The 26,846-nt window shown below is 51.6% G+C and overlaps 1 protein-coding gene across 1 annotated transcript in view; it reads left to right on the top strand.

The window, feature by feature from the left end:
• Window positions 1-26,489, top strand: part of SLC6A5 (solute carrier family 6 member 5) — a 52,200-nt gene extending 25,711 nt beyond the window's left edge. Inside the window, exons 8-16 of the mRNA XM_055317593.1 lie at window positions 803-937; window positions 3,264-3,367; window positions 6,151-6,275; window positions 11,196-11,308; window positions 12,052-12,183; window positions 13,138-13,237; window positions 19,637-19,737; window positions 23,670-23,837; window positions 26,334-26,489. Of these exons, the coding sequence (XP_055173568.1) occupies window positions 803-937; window positions 3,264-3,367; window positions 6,151-6,275; window positions 11,196-11,308; window positions 12,052-12,183; window positions 13,138-13,237; window positions 19,637-19,737; window positions 23,670-23,837; window positions 26,334-26,489 (1,134 nt within the window). The remainder of the gene's footprint in view (window positions 1-802; window positions 938-3,263; window positions 3,368-6,150; window positions 6,276-11,195; window positions 11,309-12,051; window positions 12,184-13,137; window positions 13,238-19,636; window positions 19,738-23,669; window positions 23,838-26,333) is intronic.
• Window positions 26,490-26,846: the final 357 nt, after the last annotated feature.

The following is a 26,846-nucleotide window of genomic DNA, read 5'->3' as shown; positions in this document are numbered from 1 at the left end:
ACATGTCATCTCCATAAATCTTTTAGGAAACTCCCAGTTGAGTAGTACAGCAGCCCCCCTGGACTTCACAGTGTCCTGGGTGCAGTGGCGGGGCCCATTATGCAGACATTGTCTCTAGGTCCCGAGTCCCTTCATCTTTGGACATCAGATACCTGGCACAGCATCCAACTCATAGCAGGTCATCAATAAATGCTTTTGAGCTTAACTGCATTGAGTGACCACCTATTACATAAACCAGGCTACACTGGTGGCTCATTAATCCACACAGCCTTTTTTTTTTTTAAGGTGTCATTGTGTCCAGTTTGCAGAGGCAGAAGCAGATCAGAGCACTTAGTAGCTTGTCCACGGTCTCAGAGCGACCCCTTGCTGGACGTGTGATTTCATTTGAACTTAGGTGTTTCTAATCATGCTCTTCTCACCTCACCAGGCCGCCTCCCTTAGGGTGTCTGCGTAAACAAGGATGGAAAGCTTAAGCCAAAAGATTCGTCTCTACTGGATTTGGGGTCCTCAAGCGGAGGCTGGGGTCGGAGTTAGGGCGGAGGGAGGCACGCAGCTTCCTTCCCTGGGCAGTTGGCAGCGGAGCCCCCCTCCCCCCAGACTCCATTCCTGGCTCTCTCTGATCTTGGGTCCCAGTGCCTTCCCTGTGTCCCCAGCCCTGGGAGAATTGGGGGAAACTGCCCTGATGCCCTCCCTACGAGGCGCTTGCGTGGGGGTGGGTGGGCAAGCGACCCTCCACCTCCGTGGATGCCCCTTGGGCCTGCAGGCCTGTCGTCGCACTCACTCTTCCCGATGCTGCTTCCAGGTGGTGTACTTCACGGCCACGTTCCCGTACGTCGTGCTCGTGATCCTCCTCATCCGCGGCATTACCCTGCCCGGAGCCGGCGCTGGGATCTGGTACTTCATCACACCCAAGTGGGAGAAGCTCACGGATGCCACGGTGGGCTTATGCTTCCATTTGCAAGCGGGGAGGACCCCCGCCCTGGGTCAGGCTCCCTGCCCCCTCACAAGGCCCGATAACCTCGGACCATTCTGAGTCTTTAATGAGACCTGGGCAGCTGGGGGGTCCTTTGATCCCCGGGGTGCTTGCCCCACGTGGTTGTCCTATATGCGGGCCCGCAGTGCAGCGCCACTCATCTGAGTTTTGCCGGGTGGACGGTAGCAGCACTCAGGCAAACCACAACAGTGATCACGTAAAGGGCTGAGACACATTTGCAGCCCCCCGGCCCCCCCAACAGGGGCCAGCACATGCTTGTACTTGCGCTTTGCATATTCTGCTCAGGCTTGCCTTCCTTGAAAGTCCCCAGTCCCCAAACCTCCAAAGGAGGGGATTATTTAATAAGTGAATTTCCTCACCGTAAAGAAAAACTTGCTTTTCCAGAGCACGTGAGGAATACGTAGCTTGGATTGGGCTTGAGCTGCACGTAACAGAAAGCCCCCAGATGATGACAGTGTGGACAGGACAGTTTATTCCCCTCGTGTGCACTGAAGCGGCCACGTGGCACAGAGTGCAGTGCTGGCCGGGTGGTCCACGGCGTCCCAGGCTTCCGTCTTTCCATCCTCAGTGACTCACTTCCACGCAGTTGCCAGAACTCCTGCCATCATATCAGCATTCCAGGTAGCACAGAGGGATGGGGAAAGAGGTGGAAACAGGTACCCCCCTCTCTTTGAGAAAGGAGAAACCCCGGAAGTCGCACATGACACTTGATATTCACATCATTGGTCAGAAACTAAATCCTCTGGTTATCCTGTCCTCGCTGCACCTCCCCTGGGTGCTGGGAGACGGTCCTTTCGCAGGCCGAACCGGTGCCTTTACGTAGATCCACAGCTGTGTTACTAAGGAGCGTGGGACAATGGGACTGGCTGGCGCACACTGGAACTTTCTCTGTGCATATTATAAGCACAATTTTATTATTTTATTTTATTTTATTTTATTTTATTATTTTAATTTTATTTTATTTTATTTTTTTCCTCTCAAGAATTTATTGAATAGATATAGAAAACACACACATGAAAACAGTGCAAACATTTTCACAAAATGGGACTGTATCACAAATTGGCATAAAATACTATAAGAATTGAGACTGAGAAATATAATTTTGACTGAAGGTATTAGGGAGTTTTTGGAGGAAGTGGCTTTTAAGCAAGGCCATCAAGAATGGATAAACTTGCTGACATTATATGGATTAAAATAATCATGTTCTAAATAGATTCTTACTTATAACAGCAAGGTATCTGTCATTTTGAATTGTGCAGACAGCCGGAAATGTCCATGCTTCTCAACTTTCTGTAGTGGAAGTATCTAATAGTGATTCAGAAAAAACAATAGTTTTGGAAACTCTGTAGCCAGCATCAGAAATTCTAAGTATTAAATGGGATGAATGAGTTCTTCCTTCTAACGTGGCATATCATTTGTATAAGCACAATTTTAAATCTGGATTCAATCTATAAAAATGATGGAAGTTCTTTTTTTTTTAAAGCAGTCACTTGCTTTTTAAAATTTTTTTTAAAGATTTTATTTATTCATGGGAGACATAGAGAGAGAGAGAGAGAGGCAGGGACACAGGCAGAGGGAGAAGCAGGCTCCATGCAGGGAGCCTGATGTGGGACTCGATCCTGGGACCCCGGGATCCCTGAGCCAAAGGCAGACGCCCAACCGCTGAGCCCCCCGGGTGTCCCGTTGATGGGAGATCTACTCTACGGATCACACAGATCTCTAGCCTAACCCCTGAGCGGCCTCTAGCTCTAACCCCGTAGGACAAGTAAGGGAAACCACGCAGGAAGCAAGGGACGTGTCAGCCACGTTCAAGAAGGCCGTGCCCTGTGACATTCACGGCGGGTGGCACTCCTGGACGGCGAAGGGGAGGGGCTGTAGAACTTCCGATCTTTAATAGCTGACGTCTGCGGGGATGTCAGGTTGAGCAGATACTTGTCTCGTGTCCCTGAGTGTGCTGGGCCGTGGCGGTGGTTCTGGGAGCGTGGGCAGTGGAGGCAGGGCTCCCCCCCGAGCGCCCGGTTTCCCGCGCAGGGCGTAGAGGCCTGGAGCGGGGAGTTGGAGCCCCTGTCCCCTGGTTGGAAGGCAGTTGCCATCTCCCGGGTGAGGTCCTGCCTTCCGGGCTCCCAGCACAAGCCAGTAAGTTGGTGCTGAAGCCATCTGCCCCCTGACGGCCTTTCTGGGGACGTGATGTGGCGCTGGGCGGGGGACCTCCCCTGCCCGGGCCGGCCCCCTCCAGTGACCCTGGGTCTTCTCCCCTTTGGCCTCCCAGGTGTGGAAGGATGCGGCCACCCAGATTTTCTTCTCGCTGTCCGCCGCATGGGGAGGCCTGATCACTCTCTCTTCCTACAACAAATTCCACAATAACTGCTACAGGTATGCGGAGGCGCTTGGTACCCCAGGGCTCGGGAGCGGGGTGGGGATCTGGGGACAGGGCGACGGGCTGAGTCATCAGACACCCACGGCCACGCCGGCACCTGGCCCTGGGGTGCAGCCGGGAGGTTGCCACCTGCTAAGGCCGAGCCGCTGGCTCCTGGCGGCCTGGATCCCGCCTGCGCTGCTCTCTGGGACGCGTGGGCTGCGGGGCTCTTCACGGGATGCACCTGAACCCTGCAGGGGTTGCTGAGGCGCTGGCTGCATCCTGGGATTTGGGAGCTGTGGACGCAGCCCGAGGGTCCCCCCTCAAGTACAGTCACTGTCCCTTGACAGATATGTTCCCACAGACCCCTGCAGGAAAGGCGGCAAGGTGCGGTGGGAAGGGGGCTCCGCTGATGGATGTGTTAACTAACGGGAGGGTCAGTAGGCAACGTGGGGGCCTTGCACGGTGCCTGTGTGCGTCGCATCATCGGCTTGTGCGCCTTAAGTATATTAAAGACAAATTGTATTTGTATTTGTTGGTGCACCTCAGCAAAGCTGAAAAAGCGATGCAAAATTTGAGTTCCCTTCCGGATCTGTTAATCCGAGTGTCTGGAGATGGGGCGGGCCCAGGCATCTCCATGTCCCGGTGGGATCCTCAGGAAATTCTGGTACATTTGGATGGCGTGATCGTAGACCAGGGGCTCTAGAGCCCCAACGAGCGCCACTTGGGAGAGCCTGGACAGCTCCTGGAGGAGGGGACACCTGAAAGTTGAGCACATGTATGGTGAGCAATGAGAAAATAAGGTCCGTTCTCCTGGTGAGCTGATTTTAAATAGAAAGGGAAGGAAGGAGGGAAGAAGGAAGGGAGGGAGGGAGAGTAGGTAGGAAGGAAGAAGGAAGAGAGAGAAAGAGACAAGGGAAGGAAGGAAGCAAGCATGCCCAGGGCCAGATGGACTCGGATTTGAATTATGGCTCCACCATTTACTAGAACTCAAGACGTGGGCATGATACTTCTCTGAGCCTCTTTCCAATCATCTATAAAATGCCCATAATAACATTTTCTAGAGAGATAAAAGCTGATGTATGCACAGATCTCACAACAACATTTCACACATAATAGGTACTCAATAAACGGCAGCTGCCATTATTATTATTATTATTATTATTATTGTTATTATCATCATCATTATTATCATCATTTTCTAACAATGCATGAGCTATTTTGTGAGCCAAGAGGACTAGATTATAGTCAAGCTGTGACCTGAGTGGCTGGGGTGGCTCCATAAGGGTGAGATGTCTATGGGGCCAGATTCCAGCAGGTGCGGGGCAGGTGGGAGTGTACTCCAGGGGGCAGGAACGGTGAGAGGTGGGCCCGAGTGGGAAAGCGATGGGGAGGTGGGGTGGGAGCAGGTCCGGGGACTGGAGTGGAAGCTGTGTGTGCGCAGGAGGCTGGAAGGCAAGCGGCCTGAGCGCAGCTGGGGTCAGGTTGGAGAGAGCCCGCGTATTAGCTTGCGATCGCTGCTGTAACAAAGACCGCAGAGCGTGGGGTCTACACAACGGGAATTAACTTTCTCACGGTCCTGGAGGCTGGAAGGCCAAGATCGGGGTGCTGGCAGGGTTGATTTCTTCTGAGACTTCCCTCTGATATTTATGGCCGTCACCTCCCCGCGTCTCCACGTGGTCTTCCCTCTGTGTGTGTATCTACGTCCTAATCTCCTCTTCTTGTGAGGGCACCAGTCATGTTGGATCAGGTCCTGACGACTTCCTTTTAACTGAATTCCCTGTAGAGAGACCCTATTTCCAAATACAGTCATATTCTGAAGAACTGGGGGTTAGAGTTCAACACAGATAGAGTGTTGTCCGGGAGCACACAGTTGAGCCCGTAGCAGCTGGAGTGCCAGCTAGGGCGTGTGAACTTCTTTGGTCACAGCTGCTTATTAATTTATGACCCGAGAACCGGCCCGAACGCCGTCCGAGGGCAGTGTGCTTAGGGCTCTGCACTTTGGTAGAAGGGAGCCTCTGCCGTTTGGCAGAAGGAGCACGGGGCTGAGGCAGGGAGTCTGGATTCAAATCCTGACCCATTAGTGAACCCATTTCTTCCTCCCGGTGCCTCAGTGTCCTCATCAGTAAACTAAAGGCCCAGACAAGGTGGGCTGTTTGCTGAGCACTGCGCTGGGCGGGCATCGTCTGGTCCTGTCCTGACAACCTGTGAGGAAGGTGGGGTCATTGCCACCACTTAAAATGGCAGTGGAGAGAAGGTCCTACCGCCATCCGGATTTGAATTGTCTCTGAGGCTCCATGTGGCTTGACCTGTCTCCTGAGTCTAGGCTGGCTGGGTGCAGCCTGGGGACCGTATTACCAATAGAGGGCCCGTCTCACCTGCCTCACCCCCCTGCGCTTCGTGTGCTCCTGTTCTCAAGCCTGGGTGGCATTTCACGGTCCTACTGCCTTCTCTTCTCTGATACATGGTCCGGGCTGGAGTCCTTGAAAGGCCCCATCCCATCCCTTCCTGCTCTGCTGGACAGTCTTGCTTCTGCCACTTGGGAGAGCGGAGCCCTGGCTGGAGAGCTCGTGGAGCTAGAGCTCTGACCCAGAGGCCTGGAACAGGGAGGTCAGGAGAAATGTTTTGGACCCTTTTGGTCAGGACTCTCCAGCCTATTGTGATAACATGTTAAGAAATGGACGCGTACGCACATACACATGTGCAAACCACACACGGGCCACGTTTATGTGTCCTACCCCCTGTCCCTTCCTGCTCACAGAGGACACCTAACGGCCTACTCTTGTCTCTTCCTCCCCAGGGACACCCTAATTGTAACCTGCACCAACAGTGCCACGAGCATCTTTGCCGGTTTTGTCATCTTCTCGGTGATTGGCTTCATGGCCAACGAACGCAAAGTCAACATTGAGAACGTGGCAGACCAAGGTACGGTCACCTCACGGGCTCCTGACCTATGCCATCTTGGGAAGCTGGCCTTCTGGAATCGGAGGGGTGTTGGGACAGCCCAGGCCCCCTGTGTGGGGAGGCTCGGACGAGCTTGAGCTGGAAGCTCAGGCAGGGCTAGAGCCGCCGGGTCCTCACCAGGAGGGAGGCCATAAGAGCCCAGTCCTGCGGCCCTCTCCCCTGCCTTGTCTTCTCTTTCCTCTCTTACTTCAGCTCCAGCCCGAATAAGTCAGATCTACAGCTGTTCCGCCTGTTGGGGACAGATAGAGTGGTCTTCAGGCAGCCTGGTGCCCCTGGAGCTGGTGTGGGCACAGCCTGCTGCAGGGTGGCCTTCCTTGCACAGAGCTCAGGACAAACCCAGAGCTCACGCTCAACAGGAGCACTGACTTCAGAGCAGCCTTTTCCTGACAAGGCGTTTTCTGCGTGCTCTCCGGGCCTCCTGCTTAGCTAGCAATGCAGACCTGCATCTTTTTTTCCCCCAGTGGGTGGAAAGGTTGGCTGGTGGTGGTGGGAGGGAAGTAGAATAAATGTTGACTTCCTATCCAAGGCTTCCATATACTTCTATATGGAACCCTCCTGTGTTGAATATATATATATATATATATGTATATTTAGGATTTTATTTATTTATTCATGAGAGACACACACAGAGAGAGGCAGAGACACAGGCAGAGGGAGAAGCAGGCTCCCTGTGGGGAACCCGATGGGGCACACCCCCCAGGGAACCCCAGGATCACACCCCGAGCCGAAGGCAGACGCTCAACCACTGAGCCACCAGACGTCCCCGAGGGTTCCCGATATTAATGGCTAACATTTGTGTGGTGCTTCCGAGTTTACAGAGAGCTTTCGTTTTTATCTCAGTCTGTATTTCCAGCGCAGCATTTTGTAGGTCGGGTTTAATATTCCTAAGTCTTGTTCTACTTCCACCCAGCCTGACTCCAGAAGGATTTGGGTGTCTGCGAGGTTTCCACGGTTGACGGATTTCATTGTGGCTCTTGCCTGTTATTATGATCCTTCTCTAATGAGGGGTTTGTGGGATGCCTCAGGGTCGGGACCGTGCCAGGGACTGTGGGCACCTGACAGTCCACGGTGTGTCCCTGTGAGCAGCTTCTCTGTGCCGTTACCTTCACTTACGGAGCTCACTGCAATGCTCAGATCGTGGCTCGGATGCCAGCACCCGAGGGAAGGAAGTCCTAGAAATGTCACCTTCTTGGTGGGCTGCTGGCTCTCTGCTGGCTCCCGGGGATAATTAATTATGGCTTCAGCGGTGCTGCTGGTGCACAGCGGGCCTCAAAGAGTTAAGAGCTGGCGTGTTCCAGGGGGGTAATTACCTCTCCCTGGAAAGAGTGTTAAACCCCCAGGGAGGTTTGCTTCTGCAGCAGGGCGTTAAATTGGAGCTGCTGAGTGGACGCCCCTGCCTGGCTGTGAATGCTCAGCTCCCTGGGGAGCAAGGGGGGCCGGGGCGGGGAGAGAAGGCCTCCTCTTCAGGGGTGCCTCGGCCACCCCAGCTGCCCTCGTCTCCCCCGGGCAGGCAGCACAGCTACAGCAGGGAGGTCCTTCCCAGCAGATCTGATGTGCTTGTGATTTCGGTGACCTTCCCAAGCTCAGGTGCGCTAGTAGTGGCTGTGTTGCCGGCTTGCGTGGAATTAAGTCTTCTCAGCTCCCCTTCCCTGGCCCGGGAAAGGGGCTTGGGGGGGGGGGTGTGTGTGTCACACTTTGCTAAAACCCAGACAGAATTTTGTTTTTCGTTTACAAAGCAAGACAAAGACTCGCCTGTGTTTCTTTCTGCAACGTCCCCTTTCCAGATACTTTTCACTTCCTCTGATTTAAACAGCGAGAAGACTGCTTCTTACAGGTACTAACGTTGTGTTAGTGTCTGGCGATGTGGGGTCACCAGCACGGGGACGGGGGGCCTCATTCCCCGTGGGGGCAGCTATCCCCGTTCCTCTGAGTTTCCCTGCATTCTTCAATGCTATTTGCTGGACGCCTGATTTTCTCGGGATGGAGATTCGGGGGGGCCTGCGGTCAGCGCCCCCTCCTCCTAGCTGGGCAGCGCTGGCTCGCAGACATTCTGTATGGTGTTTGCTGATCCAGCATTAGTGACTGTGTTTCGGTCTTTAGTCCAAGACAGGGTCTCTGGAAGGACCCAGCGCTGTTCTATTTCGTTTACCAGCCCCCCTGAGGCATTCTTGTCAGTCATTACTCCAGCTCTCGGGCAGTTTTAGGGGGGGTGAGGATGGGATTGGTGGGGACGCCAGGCTGCCCTCCGCTTTTACCATGAGCGTGGGGAAGGGGGTACGCTCTGCTCAGTCATCTGCCCCAGAGAAGCACCTTTCGGGGAAGTCAGCCCTCAGGGTCCCCTTCCGACCACCTGCCTTGCTGCCTGTGCAGCCGAGACTCATGGTCCGAATCCGAATCCAATGGGAAGCTCTGCGGGCAGCAGAAACGCTCATCGACCGTCAGGAAGCCTGACATGCGTGCTGGCTTGGGAGTTCCCAGGCCCAGGTCCTCAGTGGTTCAGAGACGCTGCTGGTGAACACGAGCACTCTGGACAGGGGCCGACCGTCCGTCTGCCGTCTGTCTGTCACCTGGATGCCAGGCCTTCCTCCCCAAAGCGCAGGGGTCCAGGCAGCGTATCCTCTGAGAGCTTTCCCATTTGCGAGAGGCTTCACAGCAGAGTGACCTGGCGCACTGTGCGGGGACCGTGACGGCCTGCGATGGCCAGAGCCCCGGGTGTGACCTGGGGTCAAGGACCGCAGAGACCTCTGTCCAAATTGTTGGCGTAGCCGAACCTCTCCTGGGAAGCGTGTTAGTCTCTGTTCCCTGAGTTCTCACTTTTGTTCTGAGCCCTTTATTTGCATCGATACGTTCCGTTCTCCCAGAAGCACCATGAGGGTAGGTCCCACTGTCCCCACTGCAGAGGCTTGGAGCCTGCCCTCCAGCCCCTGGGCGATCCTCACGCTGCCTCCCGGGGGAGAGGAGGCCAACGGGACTGGGCCTCTATGGGACATATGGGCCTCCTCTGGGGAAAGCTCTGCGGGCACCTACTCAATCCACTTTTCCAGTTAAGGAACGAAACTGAACTGTACAAAGTCATATAAAAATGTATTTTAAAAGTCCACTGCCCAGCCGTCTTATATGGACTGAGTTTGCTGGAAACGATGCCTTCACCCCCGTACTTCAGGGAGGCAGATGGAATGGAAGCAGACTGAATATTCTGAAATCATTCCCTGCCCCCTGCAAAGGCAGTGAAGCCCACAGGGCCCGATCCTGGTAAAGCAATCAATGGGATCCGCAGGTAGGGGCCGTTTCAAGACCTTCCTGTCTGCTTTATGGGCCCAGCTGTCGCCCGAGCCCTGAACTGGATTCCTCGGTGTTCTGCACTGGAGACCTGTTTTGAACTGTAGTTTAATACAGACTTTCCTGGTTCACGTGGGGAGCCTTCAGAGGCCGGCGGTACCGTCTGTTCAATCCGCGCATAAAGCGGGGCCATCTCAGGCGTTCAAGGCTTTATATTTTAAATACCCCAAGGCCCTCGGCAGCCTTCAGAACTAACAACCTGATAAATTCCAGTTTAAAAAAGTGCTGTTATGCTTGAGTCATAAAAGCTCCAGGTGCTGCAGGAGCTGGTTTCCAGACGTGCGCTGGCTGCGGATTAGCCCGGCTTTGGCCTGTCTCTGCCCACTGTCATTTCCTTTTCTGTTTACGAGGAAATGTGTGACTGCTGGGTCTTCAGCCACCATGGGTCACAGTAGTCTTCCCGGTGAGGCTGTGAGGCAGAGGGGAGCGGCGGGCAGGCTTTATGAGGGCAGAGGAACAGCCGCTCACACACCCTCTGCCAAGACCACATGCCGTCCTTGCGGACACGTCTGACTCAGAGCTGCTGATTTCCAAGTTCGTTGTCCACTCGTAGTAACAGTGAATATTCCGTGAGGGCTGATGACGTGTGAGACGTTGGTCTCGTCGCTCTGCCCGCGGTCTCTCGTTTGTTCCTCGTAACCCCCCGTGAGGCACTATTGCTAGTCCCATTTTACAGATGGGCAAAATTAAGGCCTATAGAGATGAGATAACTTGTCTAGGGTTGCATAGCCGTTGGTCATGGAGTCTGCATTTGGACCTGGATCTGTCTGCCCCTTAGCGTCGGACTCTCTCAACCTTTCCACGGGCCTCGCAGCCCCCTCTCCCCAACTGGTTACCCACCGATCCTTAGCCCCATCTTTAACAAGCCTTTGTAAGGCAAGATAATTAAGGCGGTAGATGATTTCGTGATTTTTGCAAAAGGCTTTTCCTGGAGGGCTGAATAGGGAGGAAATGATGTCAGTCTGGGTGTGGTCTAACCTGTGGAGCTGGAGTTCTCGGCACTCTTGACCTTTGGGCTGGATAATTCTTTTTCATGGGGACAGTCCTGGGCATTGCACCCCTGGCCTCTGCCCACTGGTTGTCAGTCATCACTTGCCTCCCCACCTCGTCAACCCCACTAATGAGAGTCAAAAATGTCTCTGGATATTGCCCAGTGTCCCCTGGGTAGGGGTGGAGGCCTAAACTCACCCTTGGATGAGAATCACCATTCTACAGGGTAATGATTATATGCGGCCCCAACTCATCAACACAAAGGTGAGGGGTTTTGTGGTATATGCGTGGGACACAGCCTGGCCTTGGACTGAATCTCTGCTTTGGCACTAATTTTGTCTCCCCTCTGAGGTCCCTGAGGTGTGGACCTGATTCCCCTGATCCTTCCCTTCAAGGAACTTGGGGTCTACCTGGGGAATGGAAGGAGATGAGGGAAAATAACCACTGGTGGAAGCAACACATAATATGTCTGTGGAGAGGCCCCTGTGGGCTTCCAGGAAGAGGGGGCCTGGAGCTGGGCCCGGCTGCAATCATCTGTCTTGTTCCTTTCAGGACCAGGCATTGCATTTGTGGTCTACCCAGAAGCCCTAACCAGGCTGCCCCTATCTCCATTCTGGGCCATCATCTTTTTCCTGATGCTCCTCACTCTTGGACTTGACACCATGGTGAGCCCCTTCCCTTCTCCCGACGATGCCTGCCTGCGGCTCCTCCTGAAGACCCTCTCTCCTGGGCCCTGCCTCTACCCTGTGGCAGGGGTGGGCTCGGGGGGTCCCCGAATGCTTCCAGAGGGATATAGGATGGTGAGGTGCCTGCCCAGGGCTCAGGATAGCTTTGTATTTGTGGGTGATCCATGGGATGGTGCAAAGAAGCCGTCCTGTCTCCCTCCCTCCACCCTCCGTGCAGGTGTCAGTGTGTGTACTTCCTGCTTTGGTGTCGTTTTGTCGATGCAGACTCTGTGGGGCTGGATCAGGGACAAAAATATGAGGTCGATTTTAGGAAGATTGCCCAGGGGGCCGAGACTGCCACAAATCCTGCTGACAGGCACTCGGAGTTTAGTGGTTGGGTGCATACAGGGTTTTTCCTCAAGCAGAAGATCAAATTCGAGGAAAGGAATTTACATCTCATGAATACAAAGTGAAGCTTGGAATGTCCTGATGGATGAGTGTGAGTGCAGTCTCTGGGGGCTGGAGGGGCAGCTTCTCAAGCTCACGTCCATCCTCTTGGATCCCCATTGCTGGCCTTGTGGGTTGGACCCCAACAAAGCCCTTTAGAGCCATCAGGGGAATGTGGGCCTAAGAACCAAATCTAATGCACTTACAGCTTTCCCTGGTGGGAAACACAAAGGGCTTGGGGAAGCTTTGGGGTTGGGTGGCTTGTTTCAGCGGCTCCTTTCCTGGCCCTGTTCCAGTTTGCCACCATCGAGACCATCGTGACCTCCATCTCGGACGAGTTCCCCAAGTACCTGCGCACACACAAGCCGGTCTTCACTCTGGGCTGCTGTATTTGTTTCTTCATCATGGGCTTCCCAATGATCACTCAGGTGAGCAGCCCGACTGGCCACAGGCTTGGGGACGGGTCCTGCGGGGGCCCGAAGGCTCATCTGTCCTTTCACCCTCCGCTCTCCGACTCATAACGGTAGCCAGTCTCTGCCATTTCTGTGTAGACCGCACCAGGCCATTAGGGATTCTGTGCACAGATGGAAACATGTCGCCTTGGCTGCTGGTGTCACTTGTAGCATCTTCATAATTGAGATGTAGCTTTTTTGGGCCAACAAGGCAGGTGTGTCCTCCTTTAGGAAAATATGACACGACGATCCAAATTTACTGACCAGAGAAATTCCCAGTTGATTACTCTTTCGACATGGGAGTCTAACAGCTTTGGGTTTCCTTCGAAGTCCTGAGTGTCTTGGTAAATTGAGTGTTAGCTCCCTCAGCATCTATATTGCTTTTGCTCTCTCTGTGACCTTGAGCAAGGCACCACTGCGGACCTTAGTTTCTCCATCCGTGAAATGATGAAGTGGAATAAGAGGGTCTCTAAGCCTCATCTGTTGTAGAGAGACATAAATAGCGAAGTAAAGATGCAGGGGGATGTGTGAGGAATGCTCAGCGACACCTAAAGGTCATGTGAAGGTGAGTCAATGCAGACTTATGGGTAGAAATGATGGTCTATTGCTTAAGGCAGAAATGAAGCCCTCAGCCTGCTTTTACCTACACATCCTCAGAGGTTGACTTTTGCCTTTTAAGGGTGAGATGTTAGATCACTTTTCTGCGCTTGTTCTATTGATCGACCCAGAGTCTCTTGAGGGCCTGATTTGCAACACGGCCAGGCCTCCAGCCTGCGTACTGGACCAGGTGTAGGTTACTACTGTGAAGAGGAGGGGAGATCCTTTGACTCTTTGCTTGCACCTGACTTTCCCCAGCATGGAAGGATTGGCGGTTCACAGTGGGAAGAGCCTGGATCCATGCCCACTGGTGTTGTTTCTCTTTCCTACCAGGGCGGAATTTACATGTTTCAGCTTGTGGACACATACGCCGCATCCTACGCCCTCGTCATCATTGCCATTTTTGAGCTCGTGGGGATCTCCTACGTGTACGGTAAGGGGAGCGCCACACGGGCTGCCAAGGAGAGCTGAGTGGCATAAGGCATCCATGGCGAGTAGGTTTTCCATATTTACCAAGATAACAAAAGGGTTTAATTGCAGTGATTTAAGAGCCATAAGAGAGCTGTACCTTTATTTTCAAACTTGCCTCTGGACCACTGTGAACTGAATTTATTTGAGAAGCAAAAGGTGGCTGATGATGAAACCCAGAAACCTCTTTTTGTTTCAGAAACTCCTAGGATGGGGCCTTGGGTATGGTCTGGCTTGTGTACAGTTAAGATCTGGGGGCAGGGCCAGATCAGGGAGGAGGAAGCCTGCTTTGCAGGTGTGAAATCATCTCCTGGTCTTGCTGGTGGCAGTCCCTGTGTAGCTTGAGTGAGGAGTGGTCCCCAGATACTGTAATGAGAAACGAGATTGCCAGGCTCATAAGATCCTTAGGACACCTTATTAACATCGTAGAAGTCTGAGGCGAGAGTGCCGTCCCAGCTTCTCCCAGGAATAAACTTCTAGTTTCCTTACAGTTTAGTCGGTCCTCTCATCACCATAGACACCTGCATCCCAAAATTTGTGGGGCTATTATCAAGAACAATAGGAAGGTGAGACAGCCGATGCCATTTTCCCCTTATGTGGAGGTGCTTGTGCTTGGTGGGTCTCACTGGGTGATCTCGCGAAGCCCGTGTGTGCACAGCACACTGCCGGTCACACAAGCACGCCCTACTGAGTTCAAGATGCTAATGACTCCTCTGTGCCTGGAAGTGTCAGGACCATCCCCAGACTAAGGCCTCCCCAAGATAGTTAAGGTCTCCATAGCAAACCCCAGGAAGGTGAAAAATGCCAGTTTAGACTATCTATTTGTATGGCAGCACCAAAAAAAGATAGCAGCATGTTCTAAGCTAAGAAGAAATGCAGGATATCGCTTGGAATACAGGATATGCATAAAGGACAAACGCCCAGAGGAAGAGGGGTCGGGCCAGAGGGCTCTATCGAGCTCCTCCTTTGAAGCTGGCATCCTTGGTGGGAACATCTTGCTTTTCAATGTAAAGTTTCTTTTGGAAACTTAGCCCCTCATGGGGTCACCAGGTGGTCTGCTGGCAAAGTCCGGACAGCATTTCACTTGCAATCCTGGTCCAAGTGCAGCTAGCTGTCGTGACCTCCTCTGCTTGCTCTCCGTGTCCTCGCTGCTAATTGCCACAAAAGGCACACTTGTACAATCCTGTTCTAAAAACAGGGCTGCCCCGGTGTGGATTGCAAGCATCATTAAAAATAGAGACCTTTAAAATTTTCTGTTTTTAGAAGTGAATTTGCACACATCCCCTGCTTTTAAGTCTGGTAGTAGATTTCTCGGTTCTGAAGGGAAAAAAAAAAAAAATCCTGAGTGCTTTAGTCGTTGAGCTGTGCTGTTTTTCCAGGGACCGTCCAGAAAATTGCCTGGACTCCCGAGAGAGCAGGTGCTGGGCAACCTCCAGAACCAGGCTGACTCTGTGCTGAGCTCAGGGTGAGCGCAGAAAGTGGGTGTGAACCTCTGATTTGGACCTGGATTGAACTTTCAGAAGTGAATCTTAGAAGAAATATTTGAAATAGACCAACACAGTTGCTAGAAAGGAAAGGAAAAGCCTGAGCATGCATTTAATTTATACTCCAGAGGGTGATGCATTCTTTCCTGAGAGGATGAGGCCCAAACTAGTGCCAGGTCAGTGTTGGACCATTGAACATTGGCTTGTGAGGGATGAAAATGAATCTGACTGATTCGATGCTCTCCTTTCCTGGCTGGCTTATAAAATAAGCAAGGGAATGGCAGAGATTTGTGTTTTCTTCTCGGTTCTAGTAATCTCTAGAATCTAGATTCCAGAGGACGCCATTCAAACATTTAAAATAGAGGGGGCACAGTTTGCAGGTTTTATCTTTGGATTGAAATAGCTGATTTGGGTTCTCCGGTCCGCATGCGTCAAAGGCCGATATCTGGGTTTGAGGGATCTGGCTTGAAAAGTGTCTGATGTAGGCACGATCCGTTTAAGGGACTTTTACCTAAAGTAGAGTCACTTGGGAAAAATGATTTGCATTTTCCTGGAGCCCATCACCTTCTGGCGGGAGGGACCCCGTGCTGCACCACCACAGAGACCTCTTGCCTGCCATCTGCTCGGCTCTAGGTGGTGCATTTCCCCCAAGTTGGGATGTCGTTAAATTGTCTTGCCCTGTTTTCAGTGACTCATTTCGCATCCCACCCCCCAGACCATCTTTCTCCACATTCCCACGAAGGATGTTAGATTCACACCAGGCAGTGGCTTTTATGCGATGGAATAGGTCATTCTTCAATGTTTGTTGCCCATCCTGCAGGCTGAACTCATCCAGGCTTTTGTAGTGAAAAACAAAACAAATAAGTCTCTCCAGAACTCTACACACACTAAATTTTGTTGCTCATGAACTTCCTCTTTGTACTCCATCTTCACGTATGCCCTTAACTGATATTGTACTGTCTACCCCTCACCCAGGGCGCAAAGTCCCCCAGCAGCTTTTGCGAGGCCTCAGCAAACATTGCGAATGCCAGGCTTCAGTCCGTTAATAACACACACAGGTAAATGTGTGTGAGTAAATGAACAAGTATTTATTCGGTGCTTACTGTATGCCCCGGGTGCTCCTAGGAAGCTGAGAGGTACACTCAGGCACCTCGCCAGCTACCTACCAGGAAGAGCAAAGCCACTTCATGCTTAACGTCGAGGACTACGCCGTGCGCCCCTGGTTAGGAGCGTGTGTGCTGCCCAGAGATAAAGAAGGGCCGGAGTAGCCAGGAGAACCTCAAGAAGGTAGCATCTCAGAGATAGAAGGATAGAAAAGTCAATGAGACTTAGTCAATGTTGAATTTAGTACTAACCAAGGCGAAGAAAACCTGAGCCAACACGTAGGGTTTGGGCCCTGAGGGATGGGGCCTTCATGTTAACTATAAATGAATTATTTGAGGCCAGAGCCCTCATTGGTGGGACCTGGTGCAAAGTGAAAATGTACTAAGAATTTCAAGACAGCAACAAAAGACCATTAATCCAGGGGCAGCACCCTTCTGAGCCCAGGGCTGGGTACAGGTGCACAGCTCATGAGCCAGGAGAACGGCTGTCGCCACACAGCGGGGAGAGCAGCCCCCTGAAGACCGTGTTCAGACCAAGGGCAGGGATGTGGTTTATGGAGCGCGGGGCTGCGCGGGTGAAAGGGATTGGTTGGGTGAAGCAAGTTTTTGATTTCTCAGTTCAGGGTTGGTTGGCTGTCAGGAGCTTGCCGTGTGCCAACTTCTGAGCCCCAGATCTGTGTGTTGAGTCGAGAGTAGTAGCCATGAGTTTGCCATTTTTCTCCCTGCTGTTTTCCTGTGGATTCGGTGATGAGCGCTGGCTCAGATGCCTTTCGGAGCCTGTCCTGCCCTATCAGGTTCAAGACCATGCAGCAGGCGAGTCCTCAGGCACGTGTCCCAGGCTCCACGAACAATTCTTTTATTAAGAGTTAGGCCTTGAAGGTAAGAGGGACCTGGGTCAGTGGAAAGGACAGAGCGGGCAGGGGAAGCCACATAGACGAAGACCCGGGAGGAAGGTAGCCATTGACTTAGTAAGGGACTCAGCCGGGGACTCGGGTGAGGCAGGCCATGGGGGGCTGTGGCAGGACGGGGCATGGAGCCCCAAGAGGACGGAGGGCTGGAGGCCCTGGCACCCCTGGGCTGTCCCCGCGGGGCTAACCCGCAGGCTGGCAGAAGGGGCCAAGGCATCCCGGGCCCTGGAGAGGCATCAGAGGCCAGGTCCTGAGCCCTCCTGAGACGCCCAGAGAGCGAGAGGTCTTTCCTGACACCGAGCTGGCCCGGGGCCCCGGGCCTTCCTCTCGGTCCCAGCACCAGCCCCTGCAGCAAACTCTGCCTCTTGCTAGAGCTGAGTGCCCTCCGTCGCCCCTTCCTACAGCTCTCTGAGGGCTCCTTGGCCCCTGTGGGGAAGCCTGAGCGCCGTTACCGCCATTCCCCTCCTCCTCCAGGAGGCATCTCTGCGTCTTCCTTGGGTCTAACCCGGAGCCCCATCAAATCAGTTTCCCAGTCACGTTGTACACTGTCATCTCTTGGGAATGAATGGTCTCCTGGAGAGGAATAAAAACAGGGTTAAAAACGATCGCAGAAATTTCGAGGGTCTTTCTTTTATCTTCAACAACTGAGGCCTGCCTTCAGTGCGTTTTCCAAGCCCTCAGCTTTGCCTTCTGTTTGAGTCTCTCCCCTCACTTTTGCTCAGAGAATACTGTCCAGAGACCTCCTCTATGAAGCTGTTTGATAACACTCAAGAACATGCACAAATACAAATCCCAGGGTGGTCAGGTCAACCGCTCAAGGCCTGCAGTTCTTGCCTGCGAAGACAAGGAAGCAACCTGGACCCTGTTGGCGTCAATCATGGACCCATCTCTCCAGCTCCCCCAGTAAGGCAGCAAAAGCTAGAAAGCGGATACTTCTCCTAAGGTCACGAGGGACTTGGAGGCAGGGCAGGGGTTCAGCTCTTGGATCCTAGCTCCCCATCCATTGCTCTTTCCACTGTACCACATTTGGGGTCAACCCTGATTCCAAGGGTTGCTTTAAGGTAGACCAGGAAGCCGAGCTGCCACCTGAGAAATGTTAGGGTGCAGCAGTTCTAGAGTGGATGTCAGAGCAGCGGCCTTTGGGGAACGCCCCACGCTGTTCCCAGTGGCTAACCTCGGGCTCGGCTGGCCTCCGTCACGGCTGTTGTCAGCGGGCCTGGTGATTCCGGGTCACGAGAGTCAGCTGACGTGCTAGATCTGGGCCTGGGGTGGAGCAGAGAGGAGCTAAGGCCACAGGAGGTCTCAGGGTCCACTGTCCTGGTGATGGTGGCTGGAATGGACTTTTGACGGTACGCTTTAATATTGAAGTATAACATCGTGTGCACAGGAAGGAACACAGAACCGAGGATACAGTTTAATGAATTTTTACCTCCAGGTAACCAGCATCCAGATCAAGATACAGAATATTATCAGGGTCATTTTTTTTTTAAAGGGGCTGAGATGAACTATTTTGTTCCCTGAAGGGATACCAGTCTCTGCTTTCTCCCCCAGCAAGAGACTGCTTTTTCATGTCACATCGTTCTTCCCTACTGCCACGCGGCAGAGAGCTGGCCCTGAGGGGGCAAGGCTGGAGGGGGAACCTGGGCTGTGGCAGGGACAGGGACACTGGGCAGGTGAAGGCAGCCAGCACGGGTGGCGACAGGGAGGGGAGGGCAACGGTAGGAGATGGCAAGTAAGGGCTGGGAGGGGAGCCCCCGGAGACGTCCTCGCGGGGCTGAGGGCAGAGGAACCCAAGGGGGGTGGGAGAAGCAAAGGGGCCTATGTCTCAGGCAAGAGGGTCTTGGGATGTGCCGGGGATTACTCTTGATAGGAAGAGGTGTAGTGGGGTGAGTGTTCTCCTCGAGGAGTGTCCGTGTCCCTCCTGACCTGAGGTGTACCCACTTTTCAACGGATGACCTTGAGGACGAGGGAACAGGGAGGTTTAAGCCAGGGCTCCTGGGTCCCTGCTCCGAGCTGCTGGCTGTGATGCAGCTCGAGCTCAGGACCTTCCCTGTCCCGTCAGCGTGGTAACCCCACAGCTGGGAGAAAGCCGAGCCCCGATGAGCTCAGGGAACCACGTGAGAAGCTGCCCCGTTCCCGAACCTCGCTCAGTGGCTCCTCCTTCCAAGGAGTGGCTTAAAAATCTGGGTAACCCAAGAGTGCGTGGGGTTGGTGGCTATGTGTGGTCATGAGAATAACTCTGTCCTCTCCCTGATAATTTAGTTAAGCTCATCAGGGGCCACGACAGCGATGCTTGAGTTCCAACAAGGGGGGCGATGGCCCCTTGGAGTTTACGCTGGTTTTTGGCCTGTCGTCGCTATCTTATCCGGAGTGGAGAAAGATTGGCTCCGAGAAGAGTATCCTTGGGAGGGTGGGGACAAAACCGATGTGTGGGGACGCTCACTCTAAATCCGCAGGCTTTCAGACGCGCTGTGCTCCCTGGCCACAGACGTAACTGGCTTTCGCCAGAGTTGTTGCTAAGCACGTAGGGTCATCTCCGAAAACAGCCACACGGATGAATGCGCCAGGCCGTGACGGCGCTGAGATGCCCGGGCCAGGGGACAGCCGAGCTTCTGAGGTGTCATCAGGGATGACATTTTTGAACCTCACTGCAGAGAGTATCTAATGTCTACTTAAACGTTCCGTTTGCCCTAATCTTCCCGGCAGTGGGTCGTTTGTCTGATGGCTTCTTGCATTACAGGGGTCATGTTGACACCAGGCTGGGGCCATCTCTAGCCAGTGGCGCCTGAGTGAGGGGCCCTAGGGCCTGCCCTCCACCCGCCGCCCTGCCTCTGCGCCTCATGCTCGGTCTCCCCTTGTCTATTTGCAGGCTTGCAGAGATTCTGCGAAGATATAGAGATGATGATTGGATTCCAGCCAAACATCTTCTGGAAAGTCTGCTGGGCATTTGTCACTCCAACCATCTTAACCGTAAGGATTGCATGCTTTGTCCCTGCATGTGGACGTGGTGTTTTGTGTTTGAACAAGGCATATTACTCTTGTATTTCAGAAGAGGAGGCTGAGGTTCAGAGAGGTATAGTGCCTCACCTAAGGTGCTTAGCTGTGACTCACCCTTACGGGACATTTCCCACGATATCGGTCCGCCTCATGGGCTGAGAGCAGATACTCACATTTCCCACGTGCTAGCCATGGTCCTGGCTCTGTTCAAGAGCTTTAGGGGTATCCCCCCATCTCTCCCTCACAGCAGCCTGTGCGGTTGGCGCTATGATCATCTCCATTCCGCAGATGAGGAAACTGACACCCAGGGCTCGTGTGACCTGCCTAGCGTCGCACAGCTAGTCATTAGCCGTCACAGCCTGAGTTCGAACCCAGGGAGCTGGCTCCAGCACTCTTTGCTCTTAACCGCTACTCAGTACAGCGGCTCTACAACTAATATAGCACCAGTTAGACTTCTGCTGTTCACTTTTATTGTTTTTGAGAACGATCTTATCATCCTCAAGTGTGATGCTGACATTTTGGGATCATCTGACATTCATCTTCTTAAAGATCAAAGCCCTTCGTGTGTCAGTAAATCTGCAGGGCGACTTAAATGCACATCCTATCGCCCCCTTTTTTGTGCTGCGGGCTGCAGGCTCTGCCTCCATCCACCCTCCAAGCACAGTGATTGGCGGAGACCTTGCCTTTCCTCCTCCCCCCTGGCCTGTGCTGGGGGTCATCTGGGCAAGGCTGCAGGAAGCTGGCTGTAGTTCTCCTTGGGGCCAGCAGGTGACACTAGAAACCAGATTAAGACCATGGTTTGCCTACACAGCACCAGGTTCTCTAAAGGAAAACAAGACAGGATGGAAGTAAAATTGTAAAGAAAATATATATTTCCTTTTTTTGAATTTTTTTTTACTGTCACAGTTTTTTTTTAAACTGTCACAGAGTGGGTTTTAATCAAAACACCTCAACTGCTTTCTGAAAAGATACAAGTTTAGACAGAAAAAGCATTCAGCATTTACCTCGCCTCTGCGCTGACACGGACATCATTCTGAGGCCCCTATCAGTGCTCACATTTTAGAGGCTAAAAGTCTGTCTGAAAATTCCCGCTAGATTTGGGGCATGAGGGATGAAAATAATTAAAATAGCTTTTTCAGTTTCTTGAATTAAGGACTGAAATGTATAAGAAGAGCTTGGATTTACCTAATTGGTGGGGGGGAAAATGTGAGACTCTCCTGCCTGCGGCATTCTCTGTCTCCGCTGAGCTTTACCATTTCCCCAGTTGTTACTACATCTGATTTATTCTTGGGTGAGGTCAAGACCTGCCTTGCCTTCCTGTCTCAGAAGAGATTAAGCTTCAGAGAATTTTATTATATTTTGCAGAAACATATCACGTAATTAGAACAACCAGCAGCACGATTTAGAGGCAGGTCTATTGAGAGACAGACACTTTATGAGCATCATCACTAAAGCTTCTGGCCACACTGGCTGATGGGTGGTGCTTCCCCCCATTTTACAGGTGTGTGTACTGAGGCCTCGAGAGGCTAAGGAGCTTGACCAAGGCTGCGGAGCTTGCAGGAGGCAGAGCTAAGGCTTGAATCTTGAGCTGTCTAGGCCCCAGTATATTTCTCAAAACTCAGTGCTTTCCTCCCCAAGTGGAGTTTGGCCAGTTTTTTTGGATTAAAATAATTCTAAGCCCTGTGAGCAGAAGGTCAGGGAAAAGAAATTCTCGGGACCTGCTGTGTGTTTTGAGAAAGTTTCTCAGCTCTGCTGTGCTTTACCTGATATCGATTATGAGGCTCATCTGGGAAACCTATGGAGATCCCAGAAAGTATCCTGAACCAGATTCCCCTTCTGTGTCTGGGAGCTGGGGATAAGTAGAAGTGGTCAAGAGCACATCACTGTCATTGTCAGCTGATATACCTCTCTCCAGGGCCTTCCTTGGCTGCCGTGAGCAGAAAGTCAGGGTGGGCCTGACTCGGTGGGTCAATTAGCATCACTCACGGCCAGGCCCATCAGAGGGTATAAACAACGGGCGTGTTCATCAGAAGAAGAAAACTGTTTCCACATGTCCGTTGTATCAAAGCTGGCTTGGCAGAGGGAAATTTACGGCAAGAACGAATTTGGTCGGATCAGTTTGATGTGATATTCGTGCAACTGGAAATGGGTACCAAAGGACCAACTCTAACACTTGTTTTTTGCCATTTGCCCTTCTGTAAAATGGATATTTGTAGTATGCTGGAATGAGCTAAGATTATGGGTTTAAATTTCTTCAAACCCTCTGAAATGAAATTGATCATTTTTATATGTGCCTCCTTGGATTTATAGAGCTATAAATATTCTCCGTGCAATTATTATAAACACAGTCAGATCACGTCACTGAATTATGTGCACACATAAGCAGATGTATTGCTATTTATATAGTAAATGAAATGGAGCAACTTACCATAATTACATTAGGCCATGCTTCCAATAGACTGGTTACTAAAGCTCATAACTCTAGGGGCAAATGTTTAAAAAGCGGCCTAGAGAGTAAGGCATCTCTTTCCATAGGAGCCGTGTTTTCAGCCATTGTCTTCAGGCTCACGTTGCTTCGGATCAATGCATTGAATTATTGTTGCATTGAAATAATCACTTGCCCCCGCGGCCTGGGCTTTGCAGCGATAATGTAGCTATGCCTCGCATTTGTATAGGGCTCCGTGCTTTTCTCAAACACTTCCATATATCGTCTTTCCTGATATAATTCCCTCCAATCATTTTTGGGCAGTTATTGTACTGCTTGAGATGGAACAAGAGGTGTGTGTGTGGGGGAAACACGAGACATATGCCATCATCATTAGGTAACGTTATTCTGGGCTGATGCTGCCACAGGCAGGGCGAACACAGGCAAGAACACAGTCTCCTCGGGGCGATGCTCCCCAAAGGTTTGGCAAGAACAATGAGAACCCCTGTTCTGTCTTTTCCACTGCCTCTCTTTGGTACACGTGTGGCCTTGTTCCTTTTCCAGCTGTACTCACTGTGTCCTCAGAAGGGTCTCACAGGTCTTGCCAGTAAAAGTGTGCGGCGATAGGACCACAAATATATCAGGGCCTCTCTTAAAATTGAAGGGGGAGGCTTTTGAGTAAATACCAGAGGATTGTTCCAGCAAACCCCCGTGTTGTGTACACAAGGTGAAACACATCCATTTAAAGCAGAGAAGTCTGAGACATAAAGGCCCCTCAGCTAGTTGGCGGCAGAGCCGAGATGGGCCTGCCCGTCCCCGGACTCCTGGCCCACCGTTTGGTGACAAGGAGCATCCGCCTTGAGTCGGTTGAGAGTGGGCTGTGCACCCATTCTGTGTCCCTTGGTTTATTGTAGGACTCAGCTTCTGGCTCAGTCACTGCCTTGCAGACCTCTCCCATCTCCCTCTGCCAGCTTTAGAGGCAGTACCTGGATACGGGCCATTCCCCATTCAGGGAGGAGGCAAAGTAGATTCAACTCATTAAAAAAATTAAAATACACAAACATAAAGGATTTCTTTCTTGTAACAAAAGCTTGATTATCCCCTATAGCGAGTACAGACAACCACTTAAATACACCCAGCGGTACCCATCCATCACCTTGATGTGTATCCTTTATATTGTCTTCTTAGCCTTTGTGTGTGTGTGTGTGTGTGTGTGTGTGTGTGTACACACCATATGCATTGCTCAGTTCTAGGGGATGACAAATGCAGGGTCAGCAGTATGTCATCTTCATCTCTCTGAAATTCCATTCCTTCATCTGGAAAAGGGATCGTTCGTAACACCTCTGTTTTGGGGTTGGTACAGGTGTCATATGAGATCATAGGAAAGCATCCAAGTCGTGGCAGGGGCTCCATACGTCACTGTTAGGAATGACTACTTCTCATCACCAGGCTAACACGTGTGTTTCTCTTTTCTCCCTAGTTTATCCTTTGCTTCAGCTTTTACCAGTGGGAACCCATGACCTATGGCTCTTACCGCTACCCTAACTGGTCCATGGTGCTTGGATGGCTAATGCTCGCCTGTTCAGTTATCTGGATCCCAATTATGTTTGTGATAAAAATGCATCTGGCCCCTGGCAGATTTATTGAGGTAATTCCATCAGCATCTTTCGCCTGCCATCCCCTCCCAAGGGAGAAGCTCTGAGAGCTCTGTGCATGAAAAAACAATAGATTCGGTAAACTTCTTCTCAAGGGAGACGTGGTGATTAAGTGATCACAGTTGCCACCGTTTCTATTAAACCCATTTTTATTATATATTATTCCTCTAATGGAGAGGCTCAGCCAATCCGCAGGCCAGGCTGTTATTATGCTATTCCTCAGTGTGGCGACAGCTCTGGGGAATAAGCAATCAGTGTCTCCTCCTTCCTGGAGCTCCCCCTCTCCTCCTTATCCACAGTTTAAATCCAGTGCTTGCTTTTTAACTACATGTCAGATTCCCCCTTTCCCGATCTTCTTCTCTGTCCAAGTCTTCCTCCAAACATCTATTACCGTTAAGTTTTAAATCACTACTCCTTCCTGCTGTACTGGTATCAGGGAGGGCTGAGGGGGTCCGAGCTGATGAACATGTCGCCATCCCCACACAATGTAGTGAAGGGTCAGGGGCATGGCTGGTGCGAGGTGAGACTTGTCTTTGTTAATCCCTTGCTGGACCCTCTCCTCATTTCTTTCTTTTTTTTTTTAATACATCAATTTTGTTTTTTTAAATTTTTATTTATTTATGATAGTCACACAGAGAGAGAGAGAGAGAGAGAGAGAGAGGCAGAGACACAGGAAGAGGGAGAAGCAGGCTCCATGCACCGGGAGCCCGACGTGGGATTCGATCCCGGGTCTCCAGGATCGCGTCCTGGGCCATAGGCAGGCGCCAAACTGCTGCGCCATCCAGGGATCCCCCTCTCCTCATTTCTAAAGGAAAAAAAAAAAGATCCCTACCCTGTCTCCAGGGTTGATGGGAAGGGACTGCCACTTGTTGAGCCACCAGGGAAGTGTGGTCAGGCTTTTGTTATTTATGAGAAGTCACCTGCTCGGATCTGCTAGGAATAGATTAGCACTGTGTCTGTCTTGAAAATCCAGAGGTTGGGCCTTTTGGACCAGACCAGTGTTCAGGGTGAGCCCAGGGGCCAGCAGCATCAGCACCGCCTGGGATCTTGTTGGGAATGCAAATGATCGGACTCCAGCTCGGCTCCACTGAACCAGAGTTGGGGGGCATGGGAGCCTGGTGTCTATAGTTTAGCCAGCCCTCCAGGTGATGCTGATGCACACTGAAGCCTCAGAGGTGTTGGGACAGACCACGGCGAAGGAACACCTGCCAATACAGGGTAATAAAGAACAGCTGTAAGGCTTTGTTCTTGGTCCATCAGCCAAGAAAAGGAAGAGAGCATCCCACAGAGACTCTGGAGGGAGAAGCAAAATGAGAATAAAGTGTGTGAGTAAATGCACAACACAGATGTCTACATGATGGGGAGGTGGCTTTTATTTTCAACGGACTACAGATGGAGATAGAGTTAACAAAGGGAATGTAGGAGTCTCCTTACTGAAGTGGGATTCCAGTTTCCATCCTCAGGAAATTGTCTGCTCTCCCCTGTAGGTAAATTCCTGGGGGCCCCTTTACCCTCAGAAAGGTCTTCTTCTTGCCCCAGATGAACCTCCTGCCAACTGACCCAGGAATCTCATTCCCTCTGAACAGAAGCTGGTGTAGCCTCTGCTACTTTTGTCTTAGGCGGAAATTCCCAAAACTGATGAGTTGGCTACATAAATTTATTATGGTTGATTTGGGACACAAAGGTTGCAAACCGATGCTTAAGGGGAAATTAAACTAACAGCTCTAAGAAGCAGCTTCACGTTAATAGATAATAAACATGTAATTGTTCCCCATTATATACTCAGAAGTATGTTTTCTTTCTTTTTTCTAGAAAAATGTTCCCATCAAATTATGTTTTCCGTAAAAAGTTCCATGTTAGAATAATAGTTCCTGTTATTTCTAGCTTGCCTGCAAGAACCCACACTGCTGAACCAAGTCAGAAGCATAGATTTTTGTCAACAGATAATTAAAATCTTTGCTTACTCTTGGCAATGCGTCTTTGGGGTTGCGGGTCCCCCCCTCCCCCAGCCATTTATATACTTTGGAGAAATATGCTAAATAAAATCCAATTATTTTGATGTAACAACCCACTGTTGAGACCACAGAACAAAAGTAATTGAGCGCATGTCCTTTGCAAGACTGCGTTTGGCAGTGGAGAGAGAAGCTTGCAAATTCTCCTAATTTGGAGGGGAAAATGTGTAATTAAAATCTGGGCCCTTTATCCTCTATTAATCTTGTGCAAGGCAGACCCTGAGCAATTGTAATATTGCTTGCAGGGTGAGGTAAATACTTTCAAGTGAACCAACTAAGTTTCGTCTTTAACGGTTCCCCAGCCTAGTTGATTGTTAGGGCTGAGGTTTTCAACTGCATCTCCTGGCGGGGGACCTCTCGGCTTGAGGAAGGGTCCTGGTGAAAGCAGTGGCCAGCAGTTTGGGGGATAGATGGGCGGTGCTAGGGGAGGAAGGTGCATTGCTCCTGTGACCCTGTGTACCTTTGGCTTCTTTGCAGAGGCTCAAGTTGGTGTGCTCGCCACAGCCGGACTGGGGCCCATTCCTAGCTCAGCACCGTGGAGAGCGTTACAAGAACATGATCGACCCCTTGGGAACCTCTTCCCTGGGACTCAAACTGCCAGTGAAGGATTTGGAACTGGGCACCCAGTGCTAGTCCGACGGCATGGGACGGCCCAGGCTTGATCCTGTTTTTTCCTCTCTGCCTCCCCTCCTGTTTTCCCCAACTTTCTTCCCATTTCCTTCTCTCTCCCCACATCTTGGTTCATGTCCATGCATGAGAGTGGTTATGTAGAAAAGTAAGATAGGGTGTCGCATGCTGTAGTCAAGAGCTAGACAGCCCACTCGAGGCGCTCTTTGCCTGTGTCCATGGTGTCAGTTTCCAGGAGGGCTGGTCTTCTGAGCACATGGTACTTGGCAGGGGTGGATCAACTAGGTGAGCACTTTCCAGTGAAGCCATAAGTAGGTATGCATGGCTTGGTCAGCGATCCACCGCGTGTTGTTGGTGGTGGTG

Source organism: Nyctereutes procyonoides, unplaced genomic scaffold (assembly GCF_905146905.1).
Source record: "Nyctereutes procyonoides isolate TBG_1078 unplaced genomic scaffold, NYPRO_anot_genome, whole genome shotgun sequence".
Taxonomy (NCBI): domain Eukaryota; kingdom Metazoa; phylum Chordata; class Mammalia; order Carnivora; family Canidae; genus Nyctereutes; species Nyctereutes procyonoides.
This window is presented reverse-complemented; position numbering and strand designations above follow the sequence as displayed.